The sequence below is a fragment of the Lissotriton helveticus genome, chromosome 6 (genome assembly GCF_964261635.1).
Source record: "Lissotriton helveticus chromosome 6, aLisHel1.1, whole genome shotgun sequence".
Taxonomy (NCBI): Eukaryota; Metazoa; Chordata; class Amphibia; order Caudata; family Salamandridae; genus Lissotriton; species Lissotriton helveticus.
Window position 1 is genome coordinate 95,505,528 of NC_136067.1, and position 19,487 is coordinate 95,525,014.

Sequence of the window (19,487 nt, forward strand, 5' to 3'; positions counted from 1 at the left end):
AGGAACAAAATAATAATGACAAATGAGGGTCTGTAAAAGGCAAGAAATGAAAAGTAAGAAGGAACACAATTTTCTTTAAGAAAATGACTGAACGACCACTGCTATCGATTTTCCAGGAATAAGGTATCCTCTGTGTCAAGTCCTGCAATGAAAGTTAGATGTTTTCAGTGCATGAAAGTTGCCCATTTTTCTTATGTGTGCAAAAATGCTGGTGGCAGCACTAAAAGTATTACTAGCACGCACGGAGGTGGTTGGGACTGAAGTGGGGATAATGACGTGCTTGTAGCGAGTGAAGGAGTGCCACAAGCAGTACATACTGCATCAGAAACATACAATCCACTCTTTTTCTGACAAGAGTCAATGGAAACATTGAAACGTGTGTGGATTCTTGTTCATCCTATGCCACAAAAGAGATTGAGACACCTAGTAAAAAGAATGATGTAAAATTACGAGATGAAGATTTGCATCCAGAGGGTTACTAAGGGATGAAATTGCTGTTGTTGGACTATTTTGAAGCCAACATAAGAGTTCAGGTGGTAGGGTACCAGAGCTAGTGAAAAGGAGAACGTTATTACAGGGACGAAGACAACAGAACAAACTAAATATAATTTTGGCTCCCAGTCACCAGGACAGGTATTATTGATGGAGAGAGGTACAGAAGGAATTGTAGAGGCATGGATTTCCCAGGGTATTCTGTGAAAAGAGATGCCTGAAAGGGTTTTCACATTGTATAATATCACAGGAGAATGTTAAGCCTGTGCTCATGAAGTCAGAAATGTTCCTTTGACTTGAAGAAGATCTTTTAGTGAAGAGTTAGAGCGTTTGTGTAACAGTGGGATCACTGAGGCCATAGAAGCCTCTGAGTCATTGAATCAATGCTTTTTGGGCCACACACCTAATAGCTCAATAAGGATGTGCATTGACTGAAGGATCATAACGTAGGCATATGGTGTACACAAACCATTACTATAGCCTTATTGCTCGCCATAGCGGGCTATACCGGCTATTAAAGGCCCGCTCCCGCGTTAAAGGCCCAAGCCAAAGGCGAGGGAATTTAACAAGGGACTGGGACTTTAATAGGCGGTATAGCCCTGCTACGAAGGGCAATACGGCTATTAGAACATTCTGCCACTAGAGGGCAGAATGTTCTAACAAATAAAACAAAGGCTGCTCGAGGGGATTTAAATCCCCTTGAGCTCCGAGAGGCCTTTGCAAAACATTGGAATGTTGCTCTGCCTGCCTTTACCGGCCCGTAGAAGCAGGGAGAACTCCATTGTCTACAATGAGGCTCCCAATATTCCAATGTTCTAATCCACAATAATGAGAAGTTTGTCACTGAACAGGGAGCAAGATTACTTACCACTTTAGATCTGTCAAACGTATAGCATCAGTCAAATTTGCACCCAGAGTCACTCATTTGATATATTGTATCACTTTGAAAGGAGAGTATCAGTTCGGATGGATGCTTTTTGGGTTAGCCTCAGCATCATTTGTTTTTCCAATGAGTGATGCAGAGGATGTTTAAAGAATGCTGCATGTCAAGTATTTCCAGGATGATACATTAGTATAAAAAACACAAATCAGGAGGAACATGATAGTGTAGTTAGAGGAGTATGGGAATGATTGCAAAAAGAAGGTTTCATAGTCAGTATAGATAAGTATGATGTCTCTGTAATGGATTTTTGGGACACACAATTGGTGATGGCAACGGAGGAGGCTCCAACCGGAATAAGGAGCACTTGAGTTCCTTCTTGAGAATGAGTTTTACACCAAATTTATTGTAAGTTTTTTAGGCAAGGCAAATGCCCAAATTTACTAACGATAAATGTCAGGTTTGAGTGGAGTAAGGATTATCAAGTAGCATTTGGTCATATTAAAAAATATATTGTGTGTGCTGTGTCATTGAAGCTATATGATTCTTGTGAGCAAACCATAATAGTTACTGATGCAATCGCCTATGGGCTAGGATCTGTTCTCAAGCCAGAGAAAAAATGTCAAGGACAGAGTGGTGGCATTTGCCTCACACATCATGGCACCCTGCACTCCTCACCCCCAGACCTACATAATGACAGCTGCAACACGGATGTGCAGCGGACATGCATGCACAAACGTTGAGCCTGTCTGCCGCCATCCATGCATGGACCATGCCCAGTGCCAAGAACCCTGGTCCAATCATCGCCCAGCGATACTTTTCAGCACTCCTTAGGTCACTGGACCGCGGACGCCATTCCTCCAACAGCTGTCATGCCGCTACGTACACCACTGTAGGAGCTTTCACCTGCACCCATTAGCTGTTCTCAGGCAGCCACCACCTCCCCACCATAAATACTAACAATGCCCTCAACACCCCCTCCCATCACACATGACACAGAAGCACAAACAATGCCTACAAATACACCCTACAACACATACCACAGCAAACCAGAATGTCTACACTCACTCGCATGCATTTTCTTAACCCACGATCATTCAGCAAACACACATACGAAATCTGGGACCTGCTGGGTAGCAACGCATATGACATCCTCTACATCACAGAGACCTGGCTCATCGGCTCCTGACAACGTTGCGGCAATCCCAGCAGGCTACAAGATGGCTCGACCAGACGGTCTTAACAAGCCAGGGGGAGGACTCATCGTCTTCACTGAATCCATTAAATGCATAACATCCAGAAAGAACGCCACACCATTCATGAAATACCTGCAAATCTCTGAAAACCTCACCCTGAACATAACCTTCATCTACTGACCACCCGGATCATGAGCCACTTTCAACAAGCTCATCACCAACTTTGTCGCTCCACTCACCATCGACTCCAGAGCCTACACTCCCCTTGGTGATTGCAACTTTCACTAGGACGACTAAAAACGGCCCCTGCTCTACAGTACTCCTCAAAAGCTTGAACAACATCGGAATTACCTAGCTTGTCTTAGAACCAGCACAGACACTGGGCCCCATCTTCACCACAAGTGACAACTCCACAACACTACTCACATGGACCGACCACTCCATCATCCACTTCCAAATCGACACACCTCAAGTCAACTCCCCTACCTGGTTCAGCATTCCAAGCTGGGGCAAAATCACAGAAACATACTTGCTCAGTGCCCACAGACAACCTCATCAAGGTCATCAACAACTTCAACAACTGGATCAAGAACTGCCTGGAGTCCCTCGGACCCGTCAAACCAACGAGAATAGTAGCTCAAACAAGCAGACCCGCAGGTGCAAAGAACACATCAAAGACACCAAATGACACTGTAAACAGCTAGAAAGGTAATGGAGAGCCATCCACAACACCACAGACAGTACTGCCTACAAGGCTGGTGTGGCAAATGCTGGGGTGCGAGGGTGAGTGAAGAGGAGCGTAGGTGTCTAGCGGGTTGGTGGAAGTTCAGTCGATGATTGAGGTAGGCAGGCCTGTTCCTTCCTCAGGGGATGAACTCAAAGGGTCAGGCTGCCACCCTTTACATCAGAGATCAAGACACTGCTATATGGAGTCTCACAGATACTGTCCTACATCCCCGACCTTTTGAACATATACATGACTTCACTTGTCAACATCATCTGGTCACAATACATTCGATTTTTAACAACTCTATTGTTGGACCTGGCCTCGTGGCGTGGTTCCCTCCCCCGTTCCTCAGCACCCCGTTAGCCTAGCCCCTCACCCAGAAAACCCTGGTCGTCCCATTACCTGTCCGCCCCGCTCCCTACACGACCCTCCCAACAGACGACCAGCCCCGCATTTCACCATCCTCCTTCCCGGTACTAGGCGCCCCGAACCTGCATCACCCCACAGGGCCCCCGGCCGCCATTACCCTTCCCGGGGTCCCTGACTCCCTAGGCCTTGCCTGACACCGGCCCCAGCGAAACTTAGGCTCCAGACGCGTCATGCCCGGCTGGGGGGTAAAGGGCTCCCTGAGTGAGATAAGACCAAGGAGTTTCGATTGCACCTCCAGCCTCCCCTGGGAGATTGGTTTCTCTCACACCTCTGGCCTTCCCCTGTGGGCCGGTTTCAATCACACCTCTGGCCTCCCCGAGAGCTGGCTCAAGACCCTGCTGGGCGTCTGGGAATTCTTCAAAGGGATCAAAGGGCCAACCGACGGAACACTCCGACGACCAGCCCCGAGGCATGGATCTCCACCCGCGAGGGTCCGGACATCAAAGGGCCACTGCGCTATATCAAGGCCCGCCCAAGAACTAGCGGGTAGTTGTATCCTGGACAAGAGAGCCCTGCTGACGCTGTCGCGGCTCATCCTCGTGAAGAAGGAGCTGGAACCTCGGAGCCCTGCTGACCTCGTCGCGGCTCATCCTTGAACTCTAAGGACATTCGTTGAACACCCTGAGCCCTACTGACGTGGTCGCGGCTCCTCAAGAACAGACAGACACTCTGTTCACTCCGGATTGAGCCCTGCTGACCTCATCACGGCTCGAGGAGTGCTCTGGTCCAGCTGGACCATCGACGCTACCAACACGACCTGGTTCGAGAAGAAGTGAGTGGAGCAGCCAGTACGATCGCCATCTTCCGTATCCCCCGGCTCGAGGATTGAGAGCTGTGCGCAGGGTACGCTTCGTACTGGCCTAATACTGAGACTGTCCCGCTTCCCTCCTCCTTACCACTGAGACTTTACGATCCCTCGATCGCCTGTAAATACGTGTTCATTTTGCCTAAATCTCTACTGTTTGATAAAGAACTTGCTTACTGAAATCCACGGTGTGGTGTCCGTTCATAAGTGTGGTGTGAGCTCAGTGTGTACGATCCTAGACTCGAAGTCCTCCCCGGCGAGGACCTCACGTTAAGACTCAGCAATATTCTTGGGAGAGGTCGGTCACAGAGTGGTCGGGAGAGCATATCCTGGCCCTCTAGGATCGCCCCTTCTAACATCTGTCATATTGGAGAATGGAGAAAAGTGGAATAAAAGATAATTTTCAGTTGTAATCCTCAGCATGTGAAAAAACTTGGGGCCAAATGTACAGAACCATCGCAAATAGGTATTGAGTCTCAAACTGAATACCGGTCATAAAATAATGTAAAAGGAATGCAAGTTGCAGCCCAAACATTTGCATTGTCAATGGTTAGCGAATCAGTAATTTGCTGACTTCAAATAACGAGAGATTATTTGTGATTACCAATTCATATGTTCATCACAGTTGTTGTCTAATCAAAGTATTTTTTAATAATTTACCACAAATATTATTCACCATGCTGCTATAGATATTTATAATTGTTTTTATCGTTGCTGGTTTTGTAATGGTTTTTATTAACTGTACAATAAAGTATTACTTACTTACTCAGCTTGAGAGACACGCCTTATGCAGTAAGGCCAACCCCACCTGCGTGTTATGAAGTTTGCATCTATTAGCATATTGTTGCTATCAAGATGTGATGCAGCAGGTGGTGGTGTGTCCCAAAGATCACTGCCATGATTTTTTCATGCATTCCTTTATTCTTTGTTAATGCAAATCAATATCGACATATATTTCCCTAGAAAGGAATATGAACTACATACATACAAGCTCCAATTCTATAGGATTGCCAAATTTCCAAATGTCATAGGATGTGTACATGTTACACGTGTCAATATGCCCACCATTAACCACTGAGTATATATTCTGCAACCGGAAAAATACTCATTCTAAGAATATACAAGTGGTGTGTGATGCAAAACATGAGACTACAGACATAGTAGCAAGTTTCTGTGGGAGCACCCATGATTCACGTATATATTTTGACACAGTGGCATCCATGCAAGGCTACAAATTGTAGAGTTTGATGATGTATACATTTTGGGTAATAAGCCTCTGTTGTCTTTTGATTGCATTCTAACACCACAGCAATTGTAACTGTGATGTGTGAACATGTACATTACTATTTCAGGTGATAATGCATATGCCATAAGCCAATGAATAATGACTCTATATATGAATCCATTCACACAAAGTGAGCGCCATTAGAATACTGAAAAGTAGATTGTAGATGCAGATGCCTGCACCAGAGTGGTGGTGTGTGAAATACTCTCCAGAAATCTGTTGCAAGATTGTAGCAACATGTGCAGTTCTCCACAATGTAGCAACTCACCGAAGTTTAACAGTTACTGTATCTGACTGTGAAACTGATGAGGAAGTAAAAAGACTACCACCATGCCTGCAGAATGATGCACGGCGAGAAGCAGTGGGTCGAAGGCATCATGCTACCATAACTAATAATTATTTTCCTAGGTGAGTGAACTATTGGCAAATTATTACTGAATGTATCGCAAAGGCTTTTTGAGCATGTAAAAATAAATCAACCCTTTGTTCCTATGTTTTGCTAGGAATGTAACCATCTAAAATGACATTACATCATGTCACAAGTAGTCTTGAAACATAGTTTGACACAGTGGCGGCTGGTGATTGAAAATAGTGCTGAGCACCAATACAAACATTTAATTGCACCGTGCGAGTAAGCCTCACTACCTACTTTCTTCCATTTCCCTATTCACCCACCTGCTTTCAACAATTCACTCACCCACTGCCTTTGCTCACCTACCCATTTACTCATTTACATTAAGCTATCCACTGCCATTCACCCAAATTGTATAACCAGCCACCACATTTGCCCAGCCACTCAGTCAACCCCTGCAATCACTGACTCATCCATTCACACAAATGCACATAGCCTCATCCATCCAATATCCAGCAGTTTCAGTGATAAAAGCTACACTTAAAGGTTTGTTAATGTTTGTTTTATTTGACATGTAGATTACATCGTTTTTAAATGACATATCACATGTAGGGCCAGATGTCCCACCATAGCATTTTGCGACTCGCAAATTGCTCTCAACTGCAAGTCGCAAAATGTTATGTACAACAGTATCAGAGACACTGTTTGCGATTCCCAATTGGGTTGCAAATTGTATCATCATCAATAGTAATGAGGCACTTGCAATTTGCGACCCCATTGAGAATGGCTCCCAAAAGGAAAACAGGATGCATTAAAAAAAAATGAAACATTTTCGTTGTATTTTTTAAGGGCAGGTAGTGGTCCCTGGGACCACTGCCTGCCCCTAAAAAATATTTCCCCCTGCATTTGCAAAGGGGAAGGGGTCCCCTGGGGTCCCCTTCTCATTTGCGAGTTCATTAACACCCTCTTAAGGAAGGTGGAAAATTGCGACTGTTTTGCTACCGCAATTGCGGTCGCAAAACATTTTTACATAGGGTAGCGGTTCGCAGTTAGGAACGGGCGCCCTTGGGACGCCCCTTCCTAATTGCGAGTTGCAAATCCTATTTAGCGAGTCGCAAATAACTTGGGACTCGCTAAATAGGGTTTGTACATTGCCTGTAGATTTTGCATGCGCAAATCAGTCACTTTTGTGACGCAGCGGCGGCGCAAATCCTGCTCCATGGTGCAGGGGTACTTACAACGTGACGCATCTGGGAGATGCGTCACGTTGTAATGCCCTGCGCCACATGTAGGCGTTCCTGTGTAGGGGGGGCGTTCCGGCGCTCGAACGCCTCCTAAAGTGGCTGAGTGAAATCTACAAGATTTCACTCAGTCACTTTTAGGCCAATGCTGTGTCAAAACCCTGCGCCTGCTTGAAGCAGGCGTAAGGCTTGACGCAGCATTGGAAGAATAGGGCAACCCCGAGCTTTTGCTGGAGCTGCGTCGCACTTGCGATGCAACTCCAGCAATACGTCATCTTTTGGCACAGATGCGTGACACATCTGTGCTGTTTTTTGCCCCATGCTGCGCCGCATTGTAAATGCGGCGCATCATGGGTGGCGGAGCTGTGGCGCATAATTACTGGCGCATCCTTGCTGATTTGCAGGGATGCGCCAGTAATTGTAAATCTGCCCCAAGGTCTTTACAGGTTATGTATGGGCATCAGTCTTTAGATTCATGTGTTGTTGATTAGCAGCTAGGATTGTTGAAATGTTGTCTAATCCTGTTGCCGTATTTTTTTCAATATTAGGAAGAGTATTATTAATCAGCTTTGTTTCCCTCTGTTGTAAGCACCGAACTTTGAGCAGCAATGCCTCCAAGCCACCGTAACAACAGCACATTTTGTGAAATGTCACACTTTCAATGTTTGCAGGGGATGGATTAGTAGACACACGGCGAGTGCGACATCTACATCTGCCCCATGGTTCTCTTGGCCAGACTGCAGGTTCCTGGCTCAGACTCTGAATGCTTTCTGCACCCAATACATTGGATGACTGTGACTGTACTTGCACTGCAGGACTCATTGGTGGCAATTGGGGAGTTGTGTCTTGAATTTCATCGACAAGTGGCTTATCTTGTTTCCTTTGGATATCCTCAAGGCCCTCGCCTTCAGAAACATCAACCTCATGGACATGAGTATCTGTTAGTAAATGACATTCTTAGTATTTACTGTACTCTGACTGTGTAATATGGGTTTTCTTTTATTGTGTTAAAATAATAGACTTTAGAAAAGTTAAAGCAGCTTATTCTGAAAGTAATACATCTTCCATAATGCACTCTTCATGTGAAAGGTAATTTACACTGGCATATCTGTGTGGCCCATATCTGATATGGTTTTGGTGTTTCATGCACACACATTTACACAATTAGTTGCTATATGCTGTGTTTATGCAATGATTAATATGCATGGGTGTGTTTATTAGAATCTTGTAGTTCACTTACCTTAAGTGGTACTTGGAATATCAGATGTGTCAACTGTGCCAAAGCCTTCCACTGACTCTGGTTCCAATGTTATTTCCACAAGTTCCTCAAGTGCAGTGGAGGTGGTGGTAGGAGGGGAGTGGGAAGACCTCCCCCAGCTGCTCTGGCCTCAGTTAGCCAGGTTGCTACCTTTTCCTTTGTCCTGGAACTAAGTGCAAACCATATTTTGGATCTTGATGGACCTCTGCACGACTTCTACTCCATTTATTTTTTGCTGCATTGTCTTCCATAGATTTTTTTGTGAATCTGGCACTGCAAGAGATGTGTTTCTGAACAGTTCATTGTGGTGGCGCACACACTCCTCTGTCAGTATCTCAAGTTTTTTTTTCTGGATCCAGCCTCCTTGACTGTGTCTTTCATGACATTTTCACGTAATTTAGGGGTGAGTAGCAAACTCTCAGGGAGATTGTGACTGGATTCTCTCATTCACTTCCACAACACTCCTCTCTAATGTTCACTGGTGAAGTACTTCCTGGATGTGATGTAATCAAAGCAGGGCAGATGTATCATTTGCCATTTATGAACAGATTCATTATTTAGGTAATCTCTCTTCGCAATTCCCTATATAGCGATTTGAATAAATACTGAATCGCTAATGCAACCCCAAATATTTTCTTACATTTACTATAGTGATTACCTATTTGTGAGCCCAAAAAAATCACAATGAAGTAATCGCTATTCTGATGGTTCATACATATGCCCCTTGGTGTGAAGGGAACTGGAACAAATGACATCAAGAAGGTAGTAAAGAAGAAAATAATGTCATGCTACAAACATATGTCAAAGATGTTTGAATCTTTTATCATGTATTGATGACAGTGATAGAGCTAGAAACTATATTTGTTGAAAGGAAAGTATGTTAAATGTATTAAGCGAGAATATTGCAGAACCTTTATTAATATATTTTTGTTTGTAGATTTTGTCTTGGAAGGAAAGGAGATATGTTACAACTTAACCCAGATCAAGGTTTTAGAATGTATAAGGGTGTTTGTATACACACCAGGAGCGTTAGTTGTAGTGTGAAATCTTGGGGGGGAGGTGGAGGGTGAGTTTCGTCCATTTGCACTTGAATAAATTATTCAAAGCTTCATGGAGTAAGTATGGTACTTTTCAGTATGCAGCTACCAGGTACAATGACCCTGCTGCGCACCAGCATTTTCAGATGATGCAACACCAGAAGGATCACTCCTAGGTCTACTGCTTTTCTCACGTTACACTACATCTCTAGGTGATATTATTTACTTGTTTGACTCTCTATATTCTTTTGTCCCCACCATGTATCCCCATCTCTAAAAAAAGGCCTCCTCTCTAACACAAGATGGTACTCCACTCTCTCAAGCTAAAGTAGCCCAATATGTACAGTCTCATGCCAACACTATTGGCTAGAAACGTTTACATATACATCAACCCTACTATGCTTATTGATTCTTTGTTAATTACCACAGCCACCACTGTATCATAAAACCATCTTTACTGTTCGGGCAGCTTACAATGTAAACGAAATTAAGCTGAGCCCTAGGATTCTTAAAGACCTTAGGGTTAGGAAAAATTTGGAATCCCCCATATTGTCCGAACAGCAGTGCGAGTATCTCGCCACTTTCATTGTCGAGAAAGTTTGCACAATCTATCTGGCCTTTCCTCAAGGGCCCTTCCTCCCCCCTACAACTCCTCATGGATCTCTGTCTCTGCCGTCCCTTCTAGTTTTCCCTAGTATCACCCAGGATGAGTTTATTCGGCTGAGTAGGAAAGTCAAATCTGGCTCCCCAGCTACCCTTTAGGACCTACTCAGTTTTGGGAATCAGTCTCTCTTTTTCTAGCCCCTCTATGTCATCTGGTTAATTCTGCTCTCTCTACTGCAGTGGTCCCGGTACCTTGGAAACAGGCACGGGTATCCCCGATTCTTAAGAAACCTTCGCTTGATCCAACTAAGCTCGCAAATTTCCGGCCTATATCCCTCCTTCCGTGGGTGGCTAAGATTACGGAGGCACGTGTGAATACAACGCTCACAAATTTTCTGCAAGCCGGGTTGAAGACGGCTGGAATGCCAGAAACCGGTCCTCGGAAGCTTGTTTCCGGTCCAGGGAAGGCATGACTTGGCAGTTCAGGCTGGACTGTTCCCATGAGGCACAGGGTCAGACTGATTTGCATATAGCCATGTCTGAACTGGGGTGGCAGAGTGGGCTAAAGAACGGTGATGGATCAAACCCAGATCTTTTGAGTGGGTGTGAGTGTTTGATTGGTTCTGATGCTCCGTCCATCACCACCCCCTTTTGTACCACTAATTTTCTGAACGCTAATAACTTCCTGGATCCATCACAAAATGGTTTCGCCCGGGCCACAGCACTGAGACGACTCTTCTGGCTGTGACGGAACATCTGCGGACCATCCTTTACTCCGGTCAAACAGCGGCACTGATCTTGCTTGATCTTAGTGCCGCCTTTGACACGGTCTCACATGGTATCCTGTTACAGCATCTGGAGGAAGTTGGTGTGGCTGGTCAGGCCCTGGAATGGTTCAGATAGTTTTTGACCGACAGATATTTTCGTGTGTCAGCCCCTCCATTTCTCTCCCAGGCTTATTCCATCGATCAGGGAGTGCCGCAGGGCTCTGCGCTGAGCCCTTCTCTATTCAATCTCTACGTCTAGCCTCTGACTGCAGTTGCCAGGCAATGGGACCTAACCATGGTCTCCTATGCGGACGACACGCAGCTGGTGGTGGTCCTGATGGAAGGCTCCCCTCTGCATATCTCCAGATTCAGAGATGGTCTGGCGGCCGTTGCGGAATGGATGAAAACCAACTGCTTGTAGTTGAATGCCAGCAAAACTGAGGTTCTGTTAGTAGGGAAGAACTCGAGCGCCTGGACTGAGCACTGGTGGCCAAGTGTTCTGGGCTCTGCCCCTAACCACAAAGCAGTGGTTAAGAACCCAGGGGGTTTAGATGGATTCCTCCCTCAGCTTCCAAGACCACACAAAAAAAGTTGCCGGCACCTGCTTTGGCCTCTTGCATGGCCTTAAGCCCCTTTTGAAATTTTTTGATTACTCAACTCGCCAGCTGATTGTCCAGTCAGCTATTTTATCCCGACTGGACTATGCCAGCTCCATTCTTTTAGGGGCTAACCAGGCTGAAATAATTTGGATGCAACGGGTTCAAAACGCTGCTGCCAGGGCTTTGTTGGGGCTCCCACGAACCTGCCCCACAGCTGGTGCTATCAGGAAACTCCATTGGCTCCCTATGGCTGCACGTATTCAATTTAAAATGCTGTGTCTCTCCTTTAAGATTCTGAAGCTGTCCAAGCCCAGGCTACTGGCAAATCTTCTCACTCCTTACGCTTCCTCCCGCCAGTTGCGCTCTCTGGGGCAGCACTTGGTTACTGTCCCTCGAGTGAAACGTATCCGCGCTAGTGGTCGGTCCTTCCGCTATTTGGCGGCTAGACTTTGGAATTCTTTACCTGTTCAGATTCGCAGTATGGAAAGCTTGTTGGAATTTAGGAAAGCCATTAAAACTTTCCTCTTCCCCTCCTAGGTTTTGGTTTCCACCCCTTTTTTCCAAGCGTGTCTGGTTTGTTATTTGATGCTGGCAGCGCGGGGACGCCCCTTTGCTGGGGCAGCTGTGCGCTATACAAATCCGAATACCATAACTATTTGAAACATCTATAAAATCTGTCCTAGAATTCTCCTCCATCCTGCCAAAGCACTGATCTCCACTAGTCTTTGGCAAACTTGCTTTTTGTAGTAGTAGGTCTTCCTCACATCCGTGCTTGACATTTTGCAAAGTTTTAAACCATTAGGACTCACAATAACCTCGTAGACACTTCCCCCACCTAACTACCATCGCCCGGCAGCTAACAGCCACAAACAAATCTTTCTTCTATCATGCCCTTTTGTAAATACCTATATTGTAATGTAGACAAATCGACTGTCTTATATTGTGACTTACTCACCAGTTATCGTGGCCTCTATTTTTTTTTTTTAAAGACCTTTATTGTACAGTTTTGAAATGACACAGCAAATAGCCTACAACCTCCGTGGGCCGGCCGCGTGTTATCGTGGCCTCTATACTGTTTATGTTATTCACCCAAGTTGTTCATGGCCTACGTACTGTGAATCTTGTTAATAAGTTTACCATTTTTTTCTGTCATGGTCTGCTGCTATTGTTATAAATAAATAAATAATGCATGAACACGTTGGACACATTACTTACCTTTTGTAATGCCCTATCCGGTAGAGACATGGTCTAGCTGCAGATTCCTTACAGACCAACTCATCCTTCCCGCTCTGCAAACGTATTTATAGGGACATGCTTTTTTCCTTTCAGGCCCCTAGTTTTCCACACCAGTAGTCAGTGTTTTTCATGGCGCTGCGCTTCAGGCTCCTGGGAAATTCAAAGGTAAGGAATCTGCGGCTAAATGTCTCTATCTGTTATTTTAAGTTTTAGTTGTGTCTCTGTCTCTGCTCTCAAATAGTGCATTATTCTAAATGAGATCGGAATTTTCTCTAGCTGATTAGAGTTCCTAGGAGAGGTGTCTGAAAACTCTTTTGGGGCACCAAGAGATCATGATTTGGGTGTGGGCTATTTGTTCCAGGGTGTAACTGTGAGTATGATCTGGAATGTGATTATCACATTTAATTATAACCAAGACTCAATTAATTTAACATTACCTGTTCAGTTCTCCAGTGATTGCTGCAAGAAGGGAGCTTTTTCCGCAGCCTACTTTTCCAACAACCCCAACCAGCGCTCCCTGAAGAGGAGAACAATGAACAGAAGAAAAATGCTCACAAAGTGAGCCAGGGAAACATGCTAAGTACAGTGCAAAAATGAAGACCCCCTCCATTTGAACAAATACTGAAAAGTATATTAAGGTGTGAACTGATCAAAAGAGGTAACCCCAGGGACCTGTTACTTGGATTCCTATTGACACATTCCACATTGGACTCAGAGTGGCTCATTTGATGCTAATATGCATCGTTGGTTGATTAAACACACACAATTGTGGAAGATGGTAACCAATCAAAAGCATTATAACACAAATCAATACTTTTATTTAGCCTTGAGAAGCATTTTGTGATAAATCTTATTTCTACTTTCCAAACAAAATAGAAAACATGATTGTAACAAATTAAATTATTTGGAATGGGTGACAGCCCACTATAAAATATAATCACAACCCTTGTGAGGGTGACTCCTCCAAGTGACTAAATTAACCTTAACTAAATCACCTGGTAGCTATTGGACAGAGCAGACAGGCTTAACATAGGGCAATGTGGAAAGTATTTATGCAGTAAAAAACAGTAATAAAGTAAAATTACACACCGATTAAAATCCTTACCCGAATTAGAAATCTGGAGTAAACTTTACTAAGGATTATGTTACTTTACCTGTAAGCATCTGTTCTTAGCATGTCGAGCTGTAGATTCACATGATTTGCATACTCCTGCCATCTAGTGTTGGGTCTGGATGTTTGCAAGTTGTTTTTCTTTGAAGAAGTCTTTTCCAGTCACAAGGTAAGGTGACTCCTCCTTTCGGTGATAATGTGCATGGGCATCGACTCCATTGTTAGATTGTTTTCCCGCAATAGGGTGAGAATGGATTAAGTAAGTGAAGTATAGCGATGTCGATGCGTATATAATGTAAATACTAAGAACTGCAACAACTACAGATGTCGGGGGAGGAGGGAAGGCGCATGTGAATCTACAGCTCTACATGCCAAGAACAGATGCCTACAGGGTATGTAACATAACCCTTTCGAGACATGTGTGAGTAGATACACATGCTTTGCAGTATTCTCCCAAAGCAGTGGCTAACCAGTAGGTGTTGCAGGTGTTTTAGCACTGCTAGCCCTACCTTACCTTGTTTCCGTGCTAATACATCCACACAAATGTGTTTGGTAAATGTGTGTGGTGTGGACCTTGTTCCTGCCTTACATATGTCAGCAATGGGAATGTTACCTAAAAAGGCCATAGATGCTCCTATATTTCAAGTGGAATGTGCTCTTGGAGGTATAGATAAAGTCCTTTTAGCTTTAATATAGCAAGTTTGAATACTTTTAACAATCCATCTAGAAATACCAGATTTAGAGATAGAATTGCCTTTGTGAGATGGAGCAAATGCAGCAAAAAGCTGCTTTTTTTACGAAAATCTGTTGTCCTCAGTATAGTATAATAGTGCTCTTTCATTATCAAGTGTGTGAAGAACACTTTCTGCCCCTGAATCAGGTTGAGGAAAGCACACAGGTAACTCAACTGATTGGTTAATATGAAAAGCAGAAACCCCTTTTGGAAGGAATTTTGGGTTTGTACGAAGAACTACTCTATCTTTATGAAATTGAAAGAAGGGTTCTTCTAGGGTTAATGCCTGTAGCTCACCAAAACTCCTTAATAAAGTGATAGCAATTAGAAAGGCACCCTTTCATGAAAGAAGTTGTAGTGAACAATTGTGTTATGGCTCAAAAGGTGGACCCATGAGCCTCGTTAGAATGGCATTAAGGTTCCAAACTGGTGTCGGTGGTAACCTGGGTGGTATTACCCTTTTAAGGCCTTCCATAAAGGCTTTAATTACTGAAACCTTGAACAAGAATAAGTATAGTCTGTTCTGAAGAAATGCAGCTATTGCTGCAAGGTGTAGTCAAATGAATGTATAGGCTAAGGCAACTCGCTTTAGATGCAAAAGGTAACAAATAATATTTTGTATCTTTGCATCTAGTGGATCAATAGTGCTGTTGTTACAATGTATGACACATCTCTTCCATTTTGCTGCATAACATACTCTGGTGGTAGGTTTTCTTGCCTCTTGTCATACAATCTAGTGCTAAGTTTAGCTCCTTGGGGTTTGGGTGTCTGATTTCTCCATAGTTCTGAGTGAGAAGGCTAGGAGTGAGGTGCTGCTTTTGATGTGGAACCACTGATAGTTTTAACAGTGTGGTGAACCTTGGTTGATAAGTAGGCCTAGGCGTAGCTTGCGTAGCAGCACTACACGTAGCCTCATGTAGTATACTTTGAAAGTGTAGCTGATGACACTGTACTTGTCTGCACTGTGAAAAAATTGCAAAATAATTGCAAATGGCATCCTATACAGTGCCAGTTAGTACTTTCACAAAAGTGAAACTGAAAAGTTAGCAAGCAGTGAGAGAGATGATGATTTTGGTATCCTCCCTAACCTTGGGGGAGTACCAAACAGATGCCTTGAAAACAAAAAAGCACATCTTATTGAACGATTTGGTGGTGGTCCCATCCTCTTAGGACCACCCCAAAAACAGTTATTGGCAAAAACAATTCCCAACCAAAGGCCCTGCAAAGCATTATGGAATGAGATTAGCAGTGGGCAGTGAATATTATATAGTATCCAATATCAAAATAATTGTACAAAGAGTGAGTCGCCATCGCACCCAAACTACAATGCACCATTAACACTACCTTTGAAACCGGCACCTTCCCAGATGATTGGACGTGTGCTGAAATCAATCCCCTGCTCAAGAAGCCCTCAGCCGACCCCACGGACCTCAATAACTACCTGCCCATCTTGCTTCTCCCCTTTGCAGCTAAAGTAGTGGAGAAATCAGTCAACGGGGAACTGAGGACATTCATCAAAGACAACAACATCCTTGATCCGTCCCAATCCGGATTCCGAATCAACCACAGCACCGAGACTGCCCTACTCACTGCCACAGACGACATCCACACCCTCCTCGACCAAGGCCAAACCGCAGCCCTGATTATACTTGACCTATCAGCAGCTTTCAACACCACCTCCCATTGCAATCTCACAGCCAGACTACACTACTCCGGCATACAAGGAACCACCCTCTACTGGGTCCGAATATTGCTCACCAGCAGAAGCCCTTCCTCTCCAATCCTATGGAAATCACCTGCGGAGTCCCACAGGGGTCATCCCTCAGCCCGACCCTCTTCAACATCCACATGGCCCCCCTCGCCACCATCGTACGACAACACGCCCTCAGCATTATATCCTTAGATCTCTCCCCTGCTATCTTGAATTTCGTGGGGCCCTTAAGACTTTCCTTTTTTCACGTGCCTTCCCTTCCCAGTGATTCTTTTTGCTCCAGCCCTTGGTTAGGCATCCTCCAGCGCCATGAAACCGCCTGGTAGACGTGCGCTATATAAATGCCTGTAAATTCAAATTCAACGACACCTAGCTTATCCTCTCCCTCACCAAGGACCCCACCACCGTCAGACTCAATTTCCAGAAAGGAATGCAGGACGTCCTCGTCCTCGGAACCACCCTTTCAGCATGTGACAACACCTGGAGGCCCACCACCCTCGGCAGCTAACAGACCCCCACGGACCATGCCAGAAACCTCAGCATCATACTTAACTCATCCCTCTCCATGAACCGGCAGGTCAACGCTGTCGACTCCAGCTGCTTCAACACCATCTGCATCCTCAGTAAGAAGTTCAAATGGAGCCCCCGAGTCAAGGAAGACAGTCACCCACGCACTCATCACCAGCAGGTTGGACAATGGAAATGTACTCTACGCCGGCATAAACAAGTCCCTTTTCCGCAGACTCCAGACGATACAGAACACCGCCGCCAGACTCGTCCTCGGCATCCCTCGACACAAGCACATCAGCCAACACCTACTGAAGCTCCACTGGCTCTCCGTGGAGAAGAGAGTCACTTCCAAGATCCTCATCCACGCCTACAAGTGCCTACACAACACCGTACCCAAATACCTCAACAACAGAGTCACCTTTCACATGCCTAAAAGAAACCTCTGATCAGCCAACCTCGCCCTCGCCGAAACCCCTCGCATCCACAGAGCCAAAGCAAGAGGAAGATCCTTCTCCTACATCTTGGCCAAGACTTGGAACGCGCTCCCGATAGACAGCAGACTCCCCCTCTCCCTGAACATCTTCAGGAAGGAGCTCAAGAACTGGCTCTTCGGCTAAACAGCAATGCGGACCCCTCTCCCCCACCCCCCTGTGCCTTGAGACCCTCACAGGTGAGTAGCGGGCTTACAATTCCCCTGAGTAATTGATTGATTGTATTGGTTGCTGCATCCTGATGAGGAGGTCAGTAATTTGATGTGCATGCCTGGGAGGTGCTCTGCCAGAAGATGAATTTTGTGATGTATTGCCCAATGCCAAATGGTTTGAGAGAGGCATGATAGTTCAGTTGTAGAGAGTGTGTCCCCCCTGTTTTTGTACATAGTATATGGCTGTTATTTTGTCTGTGTGGACTAGGACAACTTTCTCTATGAGATGAGGCTTAAGAGATTTTAGTGCTAGATATACAGCTAAAAGCTCCAAATAGTTGATGTGGAGACTTTTGTGATTCTTGTCCTAGAGACCCTGAATTGTTAGATTCTGTAGCTGGGCAACCCAACCTGTGAGAGATGCTACTGCTGTTAGTACACTTTGTGGAATAGGGCAGATGAAGGGCAGCCCTTTTGATAGGTTTCATGTGTTCCCACACTGCAGAGAGCGATGGGTGCAGCTTTCTACCTGCACTAGATCTGTTAATTGACCCTGTGAGTGATTCCACTGACGTGCCAAGAATTCCTGTAGGGGACGCATGAGGCACTATTGCAATGCATGATGTCGTCATCCCTAGTAGTTGCATGAAAGTGCTGACTGATAGGCATTGGTTGGTTTGAAATTGTAGTAACAGAGTTTGAAAATTTAAAATCCTGGCTATATTGGAAGAAGCTAGAGCTGTGTGAACTGTTAGTGTCGCTCCCAGATAGGACTGTATTTCTGAGGGTTGAAGCAGAGACTTTTGCGTATTGACTGTACATCCTGATGGAGGAGGTCTATTGTAGTCTGAGTGTGACGCAAACACTTTTGCTGTGTGTTGGCTTTGATGAGCCAATCGTGTAGATATGGGAAGACATTAATTTGTTGTCTTCTGAGACGAGCTACTACTACTGCTAGACATTTTGTAAACACTCTGGGTGCAGTAGTAACTCTGAATGGGAGTACTTTGAACTAATAGTGTTTTCCTGCTATCACAAATCTGAGATATTTGAGAAGTGTTGGGTGAACAGGAATGTGGAAGTATGTGTTTTTTAAGTCTAGCATGGACATAAAGTCACCTTGTTGTAGAAGTGGAAGCACTTGCTGAAGCGTACCCATATGGAAATGTTCTGTATAAGTTTAACATTCTGAGTTCTAATATTGGTCATAGAAACCCGTCTTTGTTGGGGATTAGGAAGTACAGTGAGTAAACCCCTGCCCCTTGGTGTTGTAATGGAACTGGTTCTATAGCTCCTTTTGTTAAAATAGCTTGTACTTCTTTTTTGAGGAGCTGTTGGTGCTATAACGAAAGTTTATGAGTGTGAAGTGGAATATCGGGAGGATTGCTGGCAAGCTCCAGGCAATAACCATGTTGGTTAATGTCTAATACCCATTTGTCTGATGGTATTAATTGCCAAATGGGAAAAATTGTTGAAGTCTTTCCCCGACAGGTGTAAGATGATCAGGGGGAATTGTAGACACGTCACTGCTTATTGGGAGATGGAGAGGTACATGTTGATGTGCCTTTACCTCTGCCCTTGAAGTTGTTTCCTCTGTACCCACCTCTATAGAAACCTCTAGATGGAGAGGGTTGTATGTTGGATTTATATGAGGAGACATTAGGGTCTGAGGGATTACCCCTGGATCCTCCTCTATAAAATGAACAATGAAAGGAGCCTCTGTTAGATGGGGACTGAAGTGCTCCCATAGATTTTGACACCTCTGTGTCTTTTTTTTCATTTTTTCCAGTGCCTCATCTACTTGAGGTCCAAAAAGGTGTTCTTTGTCAAAAGGAGTATTGAGAATAGATTGCTGAAACTGATTTAAACCCA

General features: G+C 44.8%; 1 protein-coding gene across 1 annotated transcript in view; it reads right to left on the reverse strand.

The window, feature by feature from the left end:
• LOC144762274 (ATP-binding cassette sub-family C member 10-like) overlaps window positions 1-19,487 on the reverse strand; it is a 1,353,417-nt gene that overhangs the window by 841,242 nt on the left and 492,688 nt on the right. The window contains exon 7 of the mRNA XM_078647416.1: window positions 13,345-13,424. Within this exon, the coding sequence (XP_078503542.1) occupies window positions 13,345-13,424 (80 nt within the window). The remainder of the gene's footprint in view (window positions 1-13,344; window positions 13,425-19,487) is intronic.